This window comes from Procambarus clarkii, chromosome 83 (genome assembly GCF_040958095.1).
Source record: "Procambarus clarkii isolate CNS0578487 chromosome 83, FALCON_Pclarkii_2.0, whole genome shotgun sequence".
In the NCBI taxonomy this organism is placed as follows: domain Eukaryota; kingdom Metazoa; phylum Arthropoda; class Malacostraca; order Decapoda; family Cambaridae; genus Procambarus; species Procambarus clarkii.
In genome coordinates this window covers 13,440,025-13,457,735 of record NC_091232.1, presented here as the reverse complement: position 1 = coordinate 13,457,735, position 17,711 = coordinate 13,440,025, and the positions used below count along the sequence as shown (strand labels likewise).

General features: G+C 39.5%; 1 protein-coding gene across 1 annotated transcript in view; it reads right to left on the bottom strand.

Annotated features, from left to right (window-relative positions):
- Positions 1-956: 956 nt before the first annotated feature.
- LOC123768835 (uncharacterized) overlaps positions 957-17,711 on the bottom strand; it is a 45,155-nt gene continuing 28,400 nt past the window's right edge. The window contains exons 13-18 of the mRNA XM_069316430.1: positions 14,116-14,252; positions 10,146-10,374; positions 6,270-6,500; positions 3,759-3,941; positions 2,783-2,995; positions 957-2,659 (exon numbers count right to left, since the gene is read on the bottom strand). Coding sequence (XP_069172531.1) covers positions 2,011-2,659; positions 2,783-2,995; positions 3,759-3,941; positions 6,270-6,500; positions 10,146-10,374; positions 14,116-14,252 — 1,642 coding nt within the window. The 3' untranslated portion in view covers positions 957-2,010. The remainder of the gene's footprint in view (positions 2,660-2,782; positions 2,996-3,758; positions 3,942-6,269; positions 6,501-10,145; positions 10,375-14,115; positions 14,253-17,711) is intronic.

The following is a 17,711-nucleotide window of genomic DNA, read 5'->3' as shown; positions in this document are numbered from 1 at the left end:
TGCAGGGTTCACGGCTACTTGTCACAAGTTGTAGATCTCGTCCAGCTCCTCAGATGGCGGGCAGCAACCATGGATGCAGTGAACATTTCCTCTCTGGATCGCCACACTAAGTCGCTGAAGGAGAAAACTGGCTGCTCTAGGGTCTCTAGCTGTTTCAATTAGCTTGGACCTCAGCTCCTTCAAAAATCTAGCAGCACTCTTACCCCAGGCACCAAGTGTCTCTGAGGTAATAGGAACAAAATTGTAGTGGTGATCAATGTAGCAGCACCTCCTGCCTGTGCAGCACTGAAGTCAATATTGGTGTTGGCTAAAGTTGAAACACAAGTGTAGTCCAACACCATCTGTCTACCATTCTTCCAGTGGTTCACCGTGATTCCGTCTGGGCGACCGTCAGGCTCATCAGAGGTGCGGGGCATTAGGTAACGGGGCTCTCTCTCTCTGCTGGACAACCGGCTGTGGTACGGCTTCTCTTAATAATGTCCTTAACCTCGCCGAGTCTTGCATGCCATTCTCCTGTCCTTTGGCAGAGAAGGCCATGCCGTCCGTACCTGTCGGCCACCGCCGCCGCAAATACACCTGTATTTGGTGTGGATTGGGGCAGCGAGGCAGAGAGCCACAGTAATTCAGAGGGCCTGCGGTGTGAGACGGGTGCCGGTTGCTGACATTGGAGTTGCTAATAGGAAGTCACTTGCATGGAGAGCTGCTACAGCTCTAAGTCGGGCATATTATATTATGCCCAACTTATATATATATATATATATATATATATATATATATATATATATATATATATATACACTCTATATATATAGAGAGAGTGGTTTCCTCCAAGGCTAAGAGTCCCCTTCTTCCAGCCAGAGGTGGTACTCCCATCCGTTGTTATATGCACACAAACACACAGACTCAAATACAAACCCACACACCCTTGCATCGCAGCTGAAAATAAAACAACGAAAAAGCGTTGAAGACTAATGTATTCATGATAAAAATACAAAGGAATTAAGTCATAAATTAATTGCAGTACACCCACAATGCTCTATGTACACAACAGACAAGCATATTCGCAACTCAAAAATCTTAGAAAAGGCCGATTGTGAAGTAATAGAGGACGGATAAGCCAAAACTCTTTACATATATATTTATATATACAGAGATAACTAGAGTAGGTCAAGAGCTCCTCCAGGAGTCGTCTCCTATCCATTTTATCCTAGAGTGGGGCGTGGGGGGGGGGGGAAGGTGCATGTGGAGGCGGTCTATACAGGCTCTTAAATATACATACTGTTATGAAAATATAAAAATAATACAGCTATTATACAGACAATGATAACTTCTATTGCGATATCGTCTCCACTCAATAGCTCAATAGATTTCAAAATTTTTCTTTAGTTTTTTCTATTATAGGATAAGTAGGACAAGAATGTAAGATTAGTAAAATGATTTCTGTAGGGAGAGATCAGATTGATGTGTGAGTAAATAAAAAATATTATAGTTAATAAACAATACTTACTTGTCATAGGAGAGATATAACTTTGCAAAATATTATAATGAAAAATACAACAGTCGTTTACAAAAATTATTTTGTTCTAAAGACAATTAAATATAACAAGCAAACAATATAAATAAAGTAAATTAAAATACTTGTTTTTTTTTAATAATCATATCCGAAAATTGGTCCTCCTGCTTCATATGAGGCTCAAAATTCGGATAAAATTAGTCTTGAACTGAAAATTACCAATCTAACTCGTAAAAGAAAACTAAAAAAGATGATAAAATATAACCAATTGCTCCATACTGTAAATATTCGAAAAACAAATAGAAAATATAAACACAATTTTTTATGAATAGTTTCTAATAAAAAATATATATATAAAAAAGGAGGTATATAGGTAAATATCACATTCTGATATGAGATACATGAAGGTGAGTATGCCGTGAAAATTAGAATGACAAGCAAGAAAGCAATGAACGAGTCGTAGCATATAAAGGCTAATGTATGCACCATTGTGTTTTCTATAATGTCGACGTAGCTTCCTCTACTTCCTCTAAACCATTCTTTTTACCTAAGTTCTTTTTATTTCTCCCGTGATTGATCTCCACCTCGCAGATTACAAAGGCCTCCCCGTGGCTCGAAGATTTCCCACTTTCTACAATTTTGTGGGCAAATAATTTCGCGTGTTCAATCATTTCATGACATGGGGATTTCGCCTTTTCTGGTAGATGTTGTGTTATTGATTTCTTGCTGTCTACCGCGCAGAGTCCCGGAGACTTCCCATTTTCTGCCATAACTTGGCCCAAGGATTTACCGTCTTCGGTTACAGGGTTGCTGTTGTCTGCTAAAAGCGTTTGACTTGCTGAGCTCTTCATTCCTGCTTCAGTTCTGGCTTTCTTCTTAACCTTGGATTCTTGGAGCGCCTGCTTGAGTATTTCCTCTTGTTCTGGAGTGAATGACATCCTAGTATAGCAGTTCTTGATTGGATGCGGGGAGCCGGCCAGCTTTACCACGCCGCTGGGGGACTCTTGGTCGTTGGGACGGCCGCGGTCGTCGTGGTGGCCGTGGTCATCGGAGGCGTCCTCATCGCTGTGAGTGCTGTGACTCATCTCCTGCACGGTGCTCAGGCGTTCGTTCTCTCCCGCCACTGTCTCTGGCTTCGTCGGTGTCCTGCAGAGAAGACGGTGTTGTTAAGTTACAAATCATCCTGCAAAAGGAAAATAAGTATTTACTGAAAAATTATATCGCTATGATGGCAGGAACTGACGCTGTATACTTCTGGATGCTACTTGCCTGAGGGGAGAAACATTCCTCTGGAGTGAGTCCTGCGACCCTCCGATCATAGTGCCAAGGAGGGAGCCGTTGTTACTCTGCTGGGAGGCCCTGGCTGTGCGGGTCAAGTCACATAACGTGATCTGGGTGAGTGTAGAGTTGCGATGGTTGGGAGCGTTGACCACCGTATTGTGGGGTAAGGTGTTATTTACTGATGAGTAAGCGCCCTTATACCTGATGGAGCACAAAAGATGTAACGTTATGATGGGTCATGAGGTTGAAGTTGCTCCGACTTTCCTCCCCTCTTCCCCCTAGAGTAGCTTATTCATCTCACTCACCCGAACTCCCTGCCTTACGTGCTGACCTCAGGCGCTTACTTTATCTGTCACTTCTAAGACACGAGACACCTCCTATTTCCATTTAAGTTATTCGTATGTCCCATTTTCCATCTCGGTAACCTCATGCCCTCAAATTACCGAATATAAATCAAAATTTCATTCCCCTTTCCTAGTCACTTGAAAAGCTTTTAGCTCTATCCTCTTTTCTCGTCTCCTCTCATCTCTTTACAAGCATCTTATTCCACTTCTTCCTCACCATAAATCTCCCTCACTCCCACTCTCTCCATCACCTTCCCTCACTCCCACTCCATCGCCCTCCCTCACTCCCACTCTCTCCGTCACTCTCCCTCACTCCCAATCTCTCCATCACCTTCCCTCACTCCCACTCCATCGCCCTCCCTCACTCCCACTCTCTCCGTCACTCTCCCTCACTCCGAATCTCTCCATCACCTTCCCTCACTCTCACTCCATCGCCCTCCCTCACTCCCACTCTCTCCGTCACTCTCCCTCACTCCCACTCTCTCCATCACCTTCCCTCACTCCCACTCCATCGCCCTCCCTCACTCCCACTCTCTCCGTCACTCTCCCTCACTCCCAATCTCTCCATCACCTTCCCTCACTCCCACTCCATCACCCTCCCAGTCCCCAGCAGCACATACCTCATGGCCCGCTTGGTACAGAAGCCGTATCGGGCGAGCAGGATGAAGAGATCCCGTCGGTACTGCTTGGTAAGGATAGCATACAGGTAAGGATTGGCGCAGGAGTTGAGAGGGTAGAAGAACACAAGTAAGATCTTGGCTCTTGTGACGTTGATGAGAGGCACTCCAGCTACCGCTGTTAGCCTGGGGGACAGAAGGAGAAAGAAAAATGGATATATATATATATATATATATATATATATATATATATATATATATATATATATATATATATATATATATATATATATATATATATATATATATATATATATATATACATACATATGTATATACAAATTAAAATAATTGTTATTTTAAGTTTTAAAAATAGTTTTAAAAAATTTAAAATAAGTTGTTAACCTCTCCCTCAACGAATGCCAGTGGAAACAAGCCACTCTTCCTGTTAGGCTCGGTGGCTTGGGTGTCCGCACTGCTACCCAAATTGCTGTCCCAGCCTTCCTGTCTTCCTCCTCAGCATCAGATGACCTGGTTAAGGAAATTCTACCTGACACCCTGAGTGATGTAGCGGGGATACAGGACCCCCACTACACGGAATGCGACACGAAATGGGGTGCCATGGCAGACCCAGCACTCAGACCAGCCATGCCGAAAGCCAAGAAACAATCCAGTTGGGACAGTCCCATTGTAGACAAAGAAGCCACAGCTTTGCTGGAGGCAGCAACAACCCCCAGTGATCGTGCACGCCTCACAGCTGTGCAGGCTCCCCATGCAGGGGACTTCCTTTTGGCAGTCCCTATGTCTGCGACAGTCACACGTCTTGATCCGCAGGAGCTCCGTATTGCAGTCGCTCTCCGCCTTACTGCCCCTATCCACACTGTTCACAGGTGTATTTGCGGCGAGGCAGATGCTGACGAATATGGACTGCATGGCCTGCACTGTGGAAAATCTGGTGGTTGGCACACTAGACACGACGAAGTCAATAACATCATTAAAAGAAATCTTGCCTCTGCTCAGTGTCCAGCGGAGAGAGAGCCCCGCAACCTACTGAACCGTGACTCTGTTAGCTTTGCCGGCCGACCAGACGGAATTACACTGCGACCGTAGAAGGGTGGCAGACAGTTGGCATGGGACTATACTTGTGTATCCACCCTGGCAACCACATACATCAACCTCTCTGCCGGCACAGCAGGAGCCGCGGCGACACGCAGAGAAAGAGACAAGTCAGCCAAGTACAGGCAATTAGATCATCGGTACAACTTCGTTCCAATAGGGTCTGAGACCCTAGGCCCATGGGGAGAGAGTGCAAGAAGGTTTCTTAAGGATCTTGGTTCCAAGATCATTGACACCACAAGAGATCCTAGAGCAGCAAAGTTTTCTCTTTCAGCGCCTCAGTGTCGCGATCCAGAGGGGGAATGCTCGCTGCATCCTCGGTTCATGCCCGGCGTCGGAGGAGTTCGAGGAAATCTACAGCCTCTAGGAAGCGTTTTTTTTTTGTGTCCTCTTAATGTTAATTTTTTGTATAAAATCAGATATGCAACTGTATAACCTTGCATAATAAAGTGTACACCATAAAAAAAAGGGGGGGGTGGTAGGAGAAGCGAACACTCTTATGTATTCAGAGTTAAATGGCAAGTTTTTCCCTGAATGCTCTGTGTTCCCTTCTCTGAGGCTGTGGGTCCCTATAATTGCACCAGTGGTGGTACCCCCCCCCCCAATCAAAATAATTACAAATTAAATATATGACATTTTCAAATAAAGTTAGATATATACACACATACCAAAAGAATAGGGGTGGTAGGAGAAGAAAATATCAATGTGTTCAGTGAGGATACACAAGGTCTTCTCTGAGTACTCTTAAATTTTCTTCTCCCAGGCAATGGGTCCCTACACTTGCACCAGAGGTGGTACCCCTTCTATATATATATATATATATATATATATATATATATATATATATAAATATATATATATATATATATATATAATATACACACACACACATTTCAAAGCGTTAAGCATTATATGACAAAGAGTGCTGGGTAGACGGGACACCACGAGCGTAGCTCTCATCCTGTAACTACACCTGTAGGCTTAGGAATCTGTATATCAGTTGATTGACAGTTGAGAAGCGGGACCAAAGACCCAGAGCTCAACCCCCGTAAGCACAATTAGGTGAGTAGAATTAGGTGAGTACACTCACACACACACACACACACACACACACACACACACACACACACACACACACACACACACACACACACACACACACACACACACACACACACACACACACACACACACACACACACAAAGAAAGAATGAAGAGAGAGAAGGAAAGAAATTTATACACGTATTTAAACACTTTTTTTAGTCACAGAAATGAGATTCTCCAAATTTACGAGTTGTAATTATTTTCTCTCACAGCGTATAAATGTTGAGTTAATGACTAAATGTACCAAGCGCAATTATACGGGAATGGGGGACAAAAATCACGTCAGGACTTACCCGAAGAAGGCGATGGGGGCCCAGCAGGCGAAGTCTGTGAAGACAAGAAGAGCCATGCGCTTAGCCACAGTGAGGTCGGAGTGCGGGGCCGTGGCGTCGTGTCGACTAATAGAACAATACATGGAGGCGTAGCACGCGGTGATGACGAAGAACGCCAGGCCGTTGACAAGCAGGAGGGAGATGAGGTAGGCGAGGGCGAGGGCGTTCCCGGTCTCCATCGGCAGGCATATACTGTCGAGGTGAGGCCGGTGTGATTATTCGCTGAGAAATACAGACTTTATTTTCATTTTACTCTCTCTCACCTTTGGTCTTTGACACTTTATCTTTAATTCCCGGCCTCTTTTTACCCCGCTGCCTAAAAAAATGAACTTTTGGGTTCAGTTTCTAAACCGATTACGTGCCTCCGTAACCCTTTCCACCACCGCCCACGGGAAGGGTATGGGGTGCATAATAAAGAAAGAAATTAAATTAAATTGTCCTAACCCTGTTTTCGCTTTCTCGTTTTTAAGTGTGCCTCTTTCCTCCGCTCTCCATTACCCTGAACTTTATTTCTTCTCAGATACTTGGTAGTTTTGTTAGAAGGTATGAAACCTTGCCAACTTTCCAAATCCTCTGATAATTATTAGTAAATACATTTTAACGTGTTTATTTTTACACAATAACAATAATATCTTGTAGAAATTAGTCATAGAGTACCATTCTAGTTAAATCTTTTTTAAATAACACTTTATTGCAATTCAGTATTATCGACAGTTTATTATAACGAAAATTTTATTGTCTTTAGTGTTCGATAAGCCCCGTATTAGATACGGTGGTTATCTAAACAGGGAAGCACAGTAACCTTCAAGAATCAAATACAGTATAGTTTCTGAAACTTATTACAATGCCTCTCAAAATAAATAACAGCAAACCATAACAAATGTGTTCAGTACAAAAGAGTGTTAAGAAAGTAATCTTATCTTTGCAAGACGACAATGCTGTTCATTATAATGCAACTAAGTTAAGTAAATTACTTTTATTTGTTAATTCCACCAAATCTAAATTCCATCAAAATTTGAAATTCCACCTCGTGCAGTCTCCAAGTTTTAATAATTCAAAATAATTTGTAAACTACGTGACAATTAAAATTTTGCAGCTTCCTTTTCCATTGGAGGTCATGCACCTTTCACGGAAAGTCTTCCAAGCGGCCACTTATCACAAACTTAATTGGAGATTGGAAACACGTAAGAAGACTTTCCCATTTTTATTTTTATTTCATAAGTTTTAAAGTAGAATCCCCAACTGGGTTTGCAGGCGGCAATCAAATGATTATTTAATTTATTTAAGAAATAGTTGAGATGAAGAGAGCTGAAAGGTTAGGTGTGTCAAGGGAAAAGTTTATTGAGAAAAATATGAGTTGAAATATTGGCGAGTTAAGAGGACAAGTGTGGGTTCATCCAACGGTATCTAACAAAAATATTTGTTGAAAGAAATGTAGTATTAAAGTACATGAGTCCACAATGAAAATAGTGTGATATATCTTGAAGTTATCTGCTAGGAACACAATGCTTCTCCTACGGATCTATTCTAATAAGATGAGATCAAGAAAATAAAACACAGAAAGCCTTCCCTCTGGATTTGGAAAGGTTTCTAAATATTATTAAAATAAAATTAAGTGTCGGTTCAAAAAGGTCGTCTGAGAGAAAGACAGAGTGTAAATAATTTGAGAGAAAAAATAATTTAGTTAGAAAGAGATTTAAGAGAAAGATGGTTAGATAGGAAGAGAGCTAGTTGGAAAGGAAGACTGAAAATAAGATAGTTTGAGAAAACGGATGGTTTGAGAGAAACTTAATTGAAGAAAAGAAGGTTTGTGATGAATATATTTCAGATAAAGATGATTTAGGAAAAATGTTTATTTTATTTATGATTTTGAAGAAAGATGATGTAAGTTAAAAAATCGTCCAAGAGGAAGATGATACAAGCAAAAGATGATTCATGAGAAAAATAAGTGCATTGACAGAACATTTCACTGATTTTGTATTGCATTGCATTGTACTATTAATTCTTAAATTATTCATTGCAAGGTAGTATTCATTGTACTACTATTCATTATTTCATCCTATTATTAACTTTTTTAACACAGTAACGTAACACTATTGTTCTGGTATTTCAAGGACCTTTCCCCGTCACATTTTCTTGCAGGAGAGAACAGGTAAGAACAGTATGAGCCAGCATAGTGCTTGGTAGGAAGCTTATGGCCAATAAAAGAGGTCTGAGCGCCGTGGCAACAGAGCCGTGAGTGACCTCCCAGACCATAAGTCCCAGAGTATTACTTACAAAATGGGCTAGCGGGACGGAGGTGCAAGCCTCCACTACCAATGCACTACAGAAAATACATTGAATTACAGTATATTTCATTATAGTACAATGCAACTCTGAACAATGTAAAACTGTGTTTATTTTAGAAAAATACATTGAATCACCCACTACCCGCACAATACTTGAAAACGATAATGATGAAAATAAAATTTGGTGGTGGAATTCTGTTTCTCTTTTTTGTATTTATCTGTCCATTCGACACCGGCAGTAAGTGTCCAAGCTCTCTCTCCCCTGCGATGGCTCACCTACTGATGGCGGGTGGCAGCTAGGTCTTAAAACATGGCCTGAAGGTTATATAAAAGGCTGAATTTTGTTCACGAAGTGAAACGTTACATTTGTAGGAACCAGAAGCCGAGAAGATGGGACTGTTTCAACCAGCAATGAGGAAAAGGCTGACCTACATGCAGACAACTTAAGGCCAAACTGCAGATCAAGAAACATATCCTCAACAGCTTGATATTAGCACCGTGTCAAAGTATTCGAAACATATAAGGCAATGCGGCAGAATAACGTCTGCTTGAGACTGTTACGAAGTTGTATAGCTTCTCACTCGTCTGTGCCATTTAGGTCAAGCTTAAATAACATCTTCATTTCTGTGGAAAATGGCAGATGTGCTTCCAGTCTTCGAAACGAAGAGCCATTCTTCGGTATGTAATTACAGACAAGCGTAACTGCCACGTTATTGACAGAATAATATCACAAAGATGACAACCGGCACCGGATATCATGTGGTCTACAAAATGGATATAAGTAAGATCGTCCTGCCGGGAACATTTTTATATTTTCTACATTAAGTGGCATCAATTACCCTATGAGAAAGAGAGGGAAAGAATGTGTGGGAGAAAGCGAAAGAGAGAGAGATTAAGCGAGGGAGAGTGAAAGACATTCAAATTGACAGAAAACTTTATGCAACCATAATAACCTTTCCAAAAAATCTATAGCAAAAACAGCTGACTGATCTCGCTAATGACATTCAAATCGGGATATTAATTTTTAACTCGTTGTTCACATGATAGCTGAAGGTGAAATGGTTTTGATGTGTTGATGTAAGTTAAATATTCATGATATGGAAGTTATTGCATTTGCCATTTACCGACGTGTTTTCAATTCTGGCACCGTAATGGAGTAGAGTTATGATACAACGGCATTCAAAGAGAGCATCCAGGACATAAATGAAACATAATAATTGGACCATTTTCTTTTATGACAACGTTGCCCAAATAATTCATTATGTGTATGGAGAGGAATACCTTTCTCGGAAACATGAACCATGTTAGGTTAATAGAGGTATCCTTAACCATGAGCAAGGTTTTCCATGTGGTTACCCATCCAGTCACTAGCCAGATCCAACGGTTCCTAGCCGAGTGTCGCTTTCAAACGTTAATGCAAAAATCGAGCAATAATTCTAAATTAATTTATATGTTAATTTATATGTTATTACCATCTTAAAGCAAGAGTATTTATTTTACCTTATGTGCTCTTCATTGACCTGCGTGACACCGCTGATAGCCGACTAACCTCGTTTTGCTATAGCTGGAGATGCCTAGGAGGGGTAAGGCTGCCATAGAGATGGAGTAGGTCCAGCCCACGACCATTATCTTGACTGCCATGGAGAGTTTGAGTCGCTTGTTGAGGTGGATGGCGTAGGTGATGGCGTACCAGCGCTCCGAGGTGATCACCGTTAGAGTAAAGATGGACAGCTCTGATGCGAAGACAGTCAGAAACCCGGCTACCTTACACCCTGGACCTGAGGAAACATGACATAATTGTGACAGGAATATCTCTTTATGATTGTGTGTCTCTCGCTCTATCACTCCCCTAATAATTCGCCTAATCTCTCTCTCAACTGTAGTCCAACCACTTTGGCTGGACGGTAGAGCAACGGTCTCGCTTCATGCAGATCGGCGTTCAATCCCTGACCGTCTAAGTGGTTGGGCACCATTCCTTCCCCCCGTCCCATCCCAAATCCTTACCCTGAACCCTTCCAAGTGCTATATAGTCGTAATGACTTGGCGCTTTCTCTTGATAGTTCCCTTCCCTTCTCTCAACTGTATTGTATTTCTCCTCTCTCGCACTTGTTCTCGCATTCTCTCTCTATGCAAGTCTCTTTATCAGCATATTTATGTCCTGAGAACATGTGATCGAGTGTGTTTGAAAATCTTATTAATAATTCGTTGGTTCATTCAGATCTCACACAATCCAGAAATCCTTCAGTCTTTTTTCATTTGTTTATTCAACAGCTTCATAATTAAATTCACTCACCAGAATCCATATTCCTTCCACGCCTCTACATACATCAGTCCTTATATTTAGTCAACAGATAGCACGCGGAATCAATAATTTATCTCAACCAATAAAGTAAATACAAGAAATAAAACCGTGAATGAGCATATTCGCTTTATAAATATAATTTTGTTAATGATTATAATACTACGAAAATTAAGAGCATTATTTCGTTTTTGAAAACCTTTAAAATAATAACAACAACAAAAACAGTTACAAATTTTAGATATAAAAATATTAAATTATGAATTTAATTTCTTATAATTTCGCCTAATTAAAATTACAGTGAAATTACAATTGCCACGGGTAATTTTTCATTCTAAACTGAGGTTTAGCTGGAACAACCATTTTCACAAATAAATTAGCTGTCAAAACAAATTTTTTTTAATATGTATAACGCAAAATTTAAGAGTACCGAAAGATCCCCAATTTATAATGCGCGTCCTTAAAAACTGTGTCTCAAGTATTTAGTGTATTCACTGTATTCACTATTATTATCGCCCAACAATAATAGTGACTACTAAAGCCTGCAAGTGTTGTAGTACTCAGACCATCACCCCGCTCCACCCTCCAAAACAATTAAGTCTTCGTCCTGACTCGAACCCCTGTATTCCCCTTGTCTCTGTTTGGCTAAATTACAGGTGAGGAGCGGGGATCCTGAGAGCAGAGAAGGGTATATTTCCTTGGCCAGGCTTGTTTTCCAAATATGTATCACATTTTCTCTTACTATCCCTTTCACAATGGTGGAAGAAGACTATGGTAGTTGCACTGCATTAATGGTTTTAATTGTGCTACTCAGGAAAGGAAAAATATTTATATTTTAAAATTGTTATGAGTTTATAAAGTCTGTTATCATGGATATCAACAATACAATAAGAAAATTTAAACTTTTGTTATCTGCATCGTTCAAATGATGACATGAACTCCACTGGGAAATTATGAAGTTTACACCATCACTCGAGGCATCTGCGTCGGACCTTATCTCCTGATTACTCCATCTTGATGACTGTAGTTTCTCCAGCAGGGAGTGACTAAACTGCCCTGAGGAAAGTGCCCAGAGAAATTACTAATCGCGAAGAGTGCCTTAGAAACTTAGCACAGCCTAAAAATAGTTAGAAACTTTGGGCTTAAAGTGCTCAAGAAAATATGCCTCTCATAAAGTGTTAAAGTCCTATGGAAAGTGCTCTGAAAAACATGCTCTAATTTCTTAGATAATTACACTCTTCAGGAACGTCTCTGGAGTTGTGATCTTCAAACGAGAAAACTGTGTCCTGCTTGGAACGATCAGGAAATTATGCCTCGGAGTGAGATGCTGGGAGGGATGGTGTTGTGAGGGAGAAATATGAAGAGGGAGAGAAGAGAAAAGTGAGAGAAGTGAGGAGGGATAGATATAAAGGGGAAAAGAGTAGTATGAAGTAAAGAAACAGTAAGATAGGTGAGGTCAAGATATAAAGCGATATAGGAAATTAGAGAGGAAAGGAGGGAAGGTAATTAACACAGAAGGGAGAATCATTGTTGAAAATATGAGTAGGAAGAGTTATGAGAATGAAATGATGGTATTTGTCACAAGGAATAATGAATAGGGGAAACAATTGAAATGGATGAAGAGGCACAAAGAAGAGTCGTAAACAAGGGACATAGGGAGAAAGAAGAGGTAGAATGGAAGGTAGAGATAGGAAGAGGATGGAAAGATAAGAAAGGAGAGTCAGGATGGAAGGCAGGGAGAGAGGGAGGATGGAAAGGTAAGGAAACAAGGAAGGAGAGAACAAAATAGTTTAGAAAGCAGCATGAAACATTACGACCTTGTGAAGGATCGATGACGGTAAAGAGTGACGTCTGGACTCCCGTCATCACCAGCACCTCCCAACGCAAGACGTTGATGAACAGTAAGACTTTTATCCTGACTGATCTCAGTATATGTATATACATATACTCATCATATATTTAAATGTGTGTGTGTGTGTGTGTGTTGAATTGTTGAATATGAGCAATAAGCTACATCAATGATTCTACAACGAATATTTATATTGTTCTTATTTACTTATTCACTTCAGAAGAACGTTGGCATACAGTACCTACTGTATAGTAGACATCAGGTATGAAGTCAACGTCAACAATTAATTTCTCCTTATACAAACAAGTTGACAATTAAATAGTCTTGCGAGTTTTTACATTGGTACAATTAAGGACAAATTCCTTGTTGCTCAGACCTTGAACCTGATATCTACTGTAAATTTGTTGATCATATCTTCTTGCAATCACCTGACACTGAACGCTTGCTACAACGAATTCTGGTGAAGGTAAGTCGTCTTTCTTTGGTATAAAAGACCCAGAATTTTGTTTTGACTTTCACGCTTATGAGAACTAACATAGGACTGTGCCTTAATGCTGCTAGTGTTTGATTAAAACAAAGTTTTGTCAACACCAATGTTAACCATGCTCTTAAACACTACTTCAGGTGGAAGACAAGTTGACTACGCACTCAGCAGAGTAAAATAAATTCTTGTTAATGGATACGCTACCAGTTATGACCACAAAACGGAAGAAAGACATATATGAAGGACATTATAAACAAAAAGGTGACCCCTACCAACACTATCTTCAATATAAAGACAACAAGCAAAATGCTTTAAGATCGTCTATGCCCTTACATGCCCACCTCGAGAATATCGCATCTTGTAACTCAGTATATATATATAAAAGAACAAAAAGGTTCAAAGATCAAATGATCTCTACCCGCAACCAGACCATCATCATCAGAGATATCTTGTCAAACAGCATCGAAATAATTAGCAGAGACAATGGCATTAGACTATTAGACACATCTGAATGACTATATGTAAAACATCTAATTATTAACAGCAGGCTTTTCCCTGTGTACACCTTACCATCATAGAAACCAAGAGAAAATGTTCACCTCAAACCTCATCTTCTGCCCCAGCCGACATGGACTGTGTAACCCCTCATTTCATCTCATTCTTCTTGGTGTATATAATGTATAAACTGCTATGAATCTAGGCAGTGATCGTATAGTGGTTAGTACATTGCGTTGTGTGTGTATGAATCTACTTTCCTAATCCATCCACAGACGTTAAATTAATTCTGGAAACCAAATATTTTCAGCACCCTTTCCAAGTGAACAAAAACATACGAGGTATAATCATAACACCAATTATTTAATATAACAATTTAATATAACACTTACCATTCTGCCAGTCAATGGCGTGGTTGAAGTATACGCCGATGGTGTGGAGGTCCATAACTGCTATAATGAGGAGATAGAGGCCCATGCAGAGGTCGGCCAGGGCAAGGTTCACCATCAGGAACTTGCTCACCGTCATTCTTGAAGAAGGATTACAAGAGTAGTAAAACGGAGAAGGTCGCCTGGGGTACGCCCTGGCGTCAAGAGTTTGTTCAAGTTTCCTGAGGGTGGCGCGTCTGGGTTGAGGAGGAGAGAGAGAGGAGTCACGGCAGGGCGAGGGATGCCACGGAGGGAGGGAAGGGAAGGAGAGAGGGAGGGAAGCAGAGAAGGAGGAAGTGAGGGATGTAGTAGAGGAAACAGTGTGTTACGACTGTGGTGTGATGGAGACGAAAGGAGTCAAGGCAGCTTATAAGGACTCAGAGAGAAAGAAAGAGAGAGAGAGAGAGGACGTGAAGGAAAGAGGGATTAATCAAGCAGGAAAGGGAGGGAAAGAAGTTTACTTTAGGAAGCGAGGGCTGAGGGTGGAAGGTTAGCTTTTAGTGGCGGACCCGACCAGACACCTGTTCACGTCATGTCCATATTTGTGCCATGTTATAATCTTTCATTTTTTGTTTTATTGCCGCAATCGTTACTGTTATACTGTTTTTGCTATTGTAATTATATAATACTATCAATTATTAGTATAATTATCAAAATAATAATAAAAATTATTACTATAATTATAAAAATATAATATATAATATTTATTTGAACTAATATTATTATTGCTCTAATAAGGATTTAATGTTAGTCATATTATATGATGTTAATTATTATTAATTATTATTTTTATTTTTATCAATATTATTTATTAATTAAGTCAAATTAAACAAATATTTACTTATGGCTCGATAGTGATCTTTGTGCTCAAAACTACAAATTCACTTTTCCTCTGCATTTGCCTGTAGCAGTAAGGGTATATTTACAGTTTATTGAATGCCATCTTGCATTAAATTTCATTCGTTTTAAAGATATTTGACTTGGTGTAGTGACTAGGTTTAAGACACGAGGAAGCTCAATAATGCGACGTGTTTTACATGAACTCAATCGACGGGTTTTATGTTAATGGATTAATGTCTCGTATTTGTATGTGTTGTATATCTGGTGCCTTTCAAAGTTTAAACAGGCGGAAGCTTTAATACACGAGGAGGGTCGAGGTGGAGAGCCTACCGCCTCCATTAGGCCAACAGGCAACTGTCGTGTTACGCTCCAATCAAATGCAGTTTAACTGGCACATGACATCCTGTGCCAGTTAAACTGTCTTCTCTCGTTGGCTGCAATAAGTCATTTGACTTATCAGGTATCGTCTGGGGATTGACGTCAAACTCTACTAGGCGTCATCCTATTTAAATTAAAATAATATTTACAAATAAACTAGATTTTATACTTGTTATCTACTTGTATTCATCTAATATACTTATTATATTATCTGACAGTCCTTCATGGTAGTTGTGGACAAGTATGACTCACAAAGAAGGATCGAGTTTGTTATAAACCGTAACATCGTTTTCAAGTAATTACCTAAGTGTAGGTACAGGATGAGAGCTCCGCTCGTGGTGTCCCGTCTTCCCGACACTCTTTGTCATATAACGCATTGAAACTACTGACGGTTTTGACCCCACCACCTTCTCACTTAACTGGTTCCAATCGTCTATCACTACTCGGTTTGCAAAATAAAACTTTTTTCATATTTTTTTCGGCATCTTTGTTTCCTTAGCTTGATTATGGTTCCTCTTAACACAGTGTCCTAAAAAGAGTGAGTACTCACTTAGTTGTACTCACCTAGTTGTGCTTGTGTGGGTAGAGCTTCGGCTCTTTGGTCTTGCATCTAAACTGTCAATCAACTGGCGTACAGATTCTGGAGCCTACTGGGCTCTATCATATCTACATTCGAAACTGTGTATGGAGTCAGCCTCCACCACATCACTGCTTAATGTATTCCATCTGTTAACTACACTGACACCGAACAAAATTATTTCTAATGTTTCTGTGGTTCATTTGGGTACTATGTTTCCTCCTGTGTTTCCCTTGTCCCCTTAGTGTGTGTGTGTGTGTGTGTGTGTGTGTGTGTGCGTGCGCGCATATATATATATATATATATATATATATATATATATATATATATATATATATATATATATATATATATATATATATATATATATATATATATATATATATATATATATATATATATATATATATATATATATATATATATATATAATGTGTGTGTGTGTGTGTGTGTGTATATGTGTGTGTGTGGGTGGGTGTGTAGATATGTGAGTTTGTCTATATTTGCACAAATTTTTGTGTCCAAAATCTGTCCTTGACATTGAATTCTAAAAGTACGAATCCATTGATGAGGGTTCTCATGTGTAGATCTCATGGGTGATCCTCATTTTCATCGATATAGTCGATGAAACTGAAGCAAACATGGTGACGGCCACGTTCTCATTTGAGCCAGTGGTGGAAATGTAGTGCTTTAAGACCGGAGAGGAAGATAAAATATCAGAATAGTGATATAAGTAAAAAGGAAGGAAATACAACTTACATTATCATAAGTAAAAGAATATCATTTGATTCAATATGAACACTACACTGGGGCACTCAGGAAAACATTGAACAAAATCTAGACAATGATTAACTTATGTCATTGAAAAAGAAGTATGACTTCACACACACATACATTTGGCACAAGAGATTAAGTATAAGAATAGGATGTGCACAGAAAGTGTGACAGTAAACAAAATTTACACCTGAAACACTAACATAAATGAGTTAAACTTTTAAAAAAGTGAGCACAAACATAATAAGTAAAAATAACATTCTCTCTGACATTATTATATAGAATGTAAGATATTTATGAATTAAAAAAAGGAATTTAAGTATGAATATTGATATTTTGTAGATAATGTTGTACATTACAGATTCTGAAGAAAGGTTAGAAACTAGGGATATAATACAAAGATTTTTAGTTCAAAAGTCAAGAACGCGTGTGAAAACAAATCCTTTAGTGAATCAGTACACACATGAAGAAAGAGATATACGTGCAATTTATAAATCAGTACACTAAAATAACCAAAATATCCCCCATTGCAAATAATTCTGAAAAATGAGAAGTAAAACCTAATCTAACCTACCCTACGTATACTATAAGCGATAATGCGCCAAATATAATACAAATATGTGCTATATTAGGACTGAGATAAGTTAGGCTCGGAATAAGGCAGACTTGATAAGAGCTTGGCTTAGTTAGGTGAGGTTGATCCCTCTGGCATTATTTCTACTGAGCCGCAGACTTAGTAAACAAAGGGCTTTAACTTCTGGTTTTTTAGTGTTGGAGGAAGTTTGGGTGCTCTGTGAAGATTAAACCTGTCATCTCCGAGAAAACCGTAGCACGCAATACAGGCTTTACTGATGTTGCAATAAATATAACATGACCTTGTTATTAATGAAGAGAGAGAATATTGCAATCAGAAGTGTTATACACAGAAGAATATTCCTGTTTATTTAATCATTTCAGGGTTTTAATTTTTAATTTTCACCTTCAGTTTCTT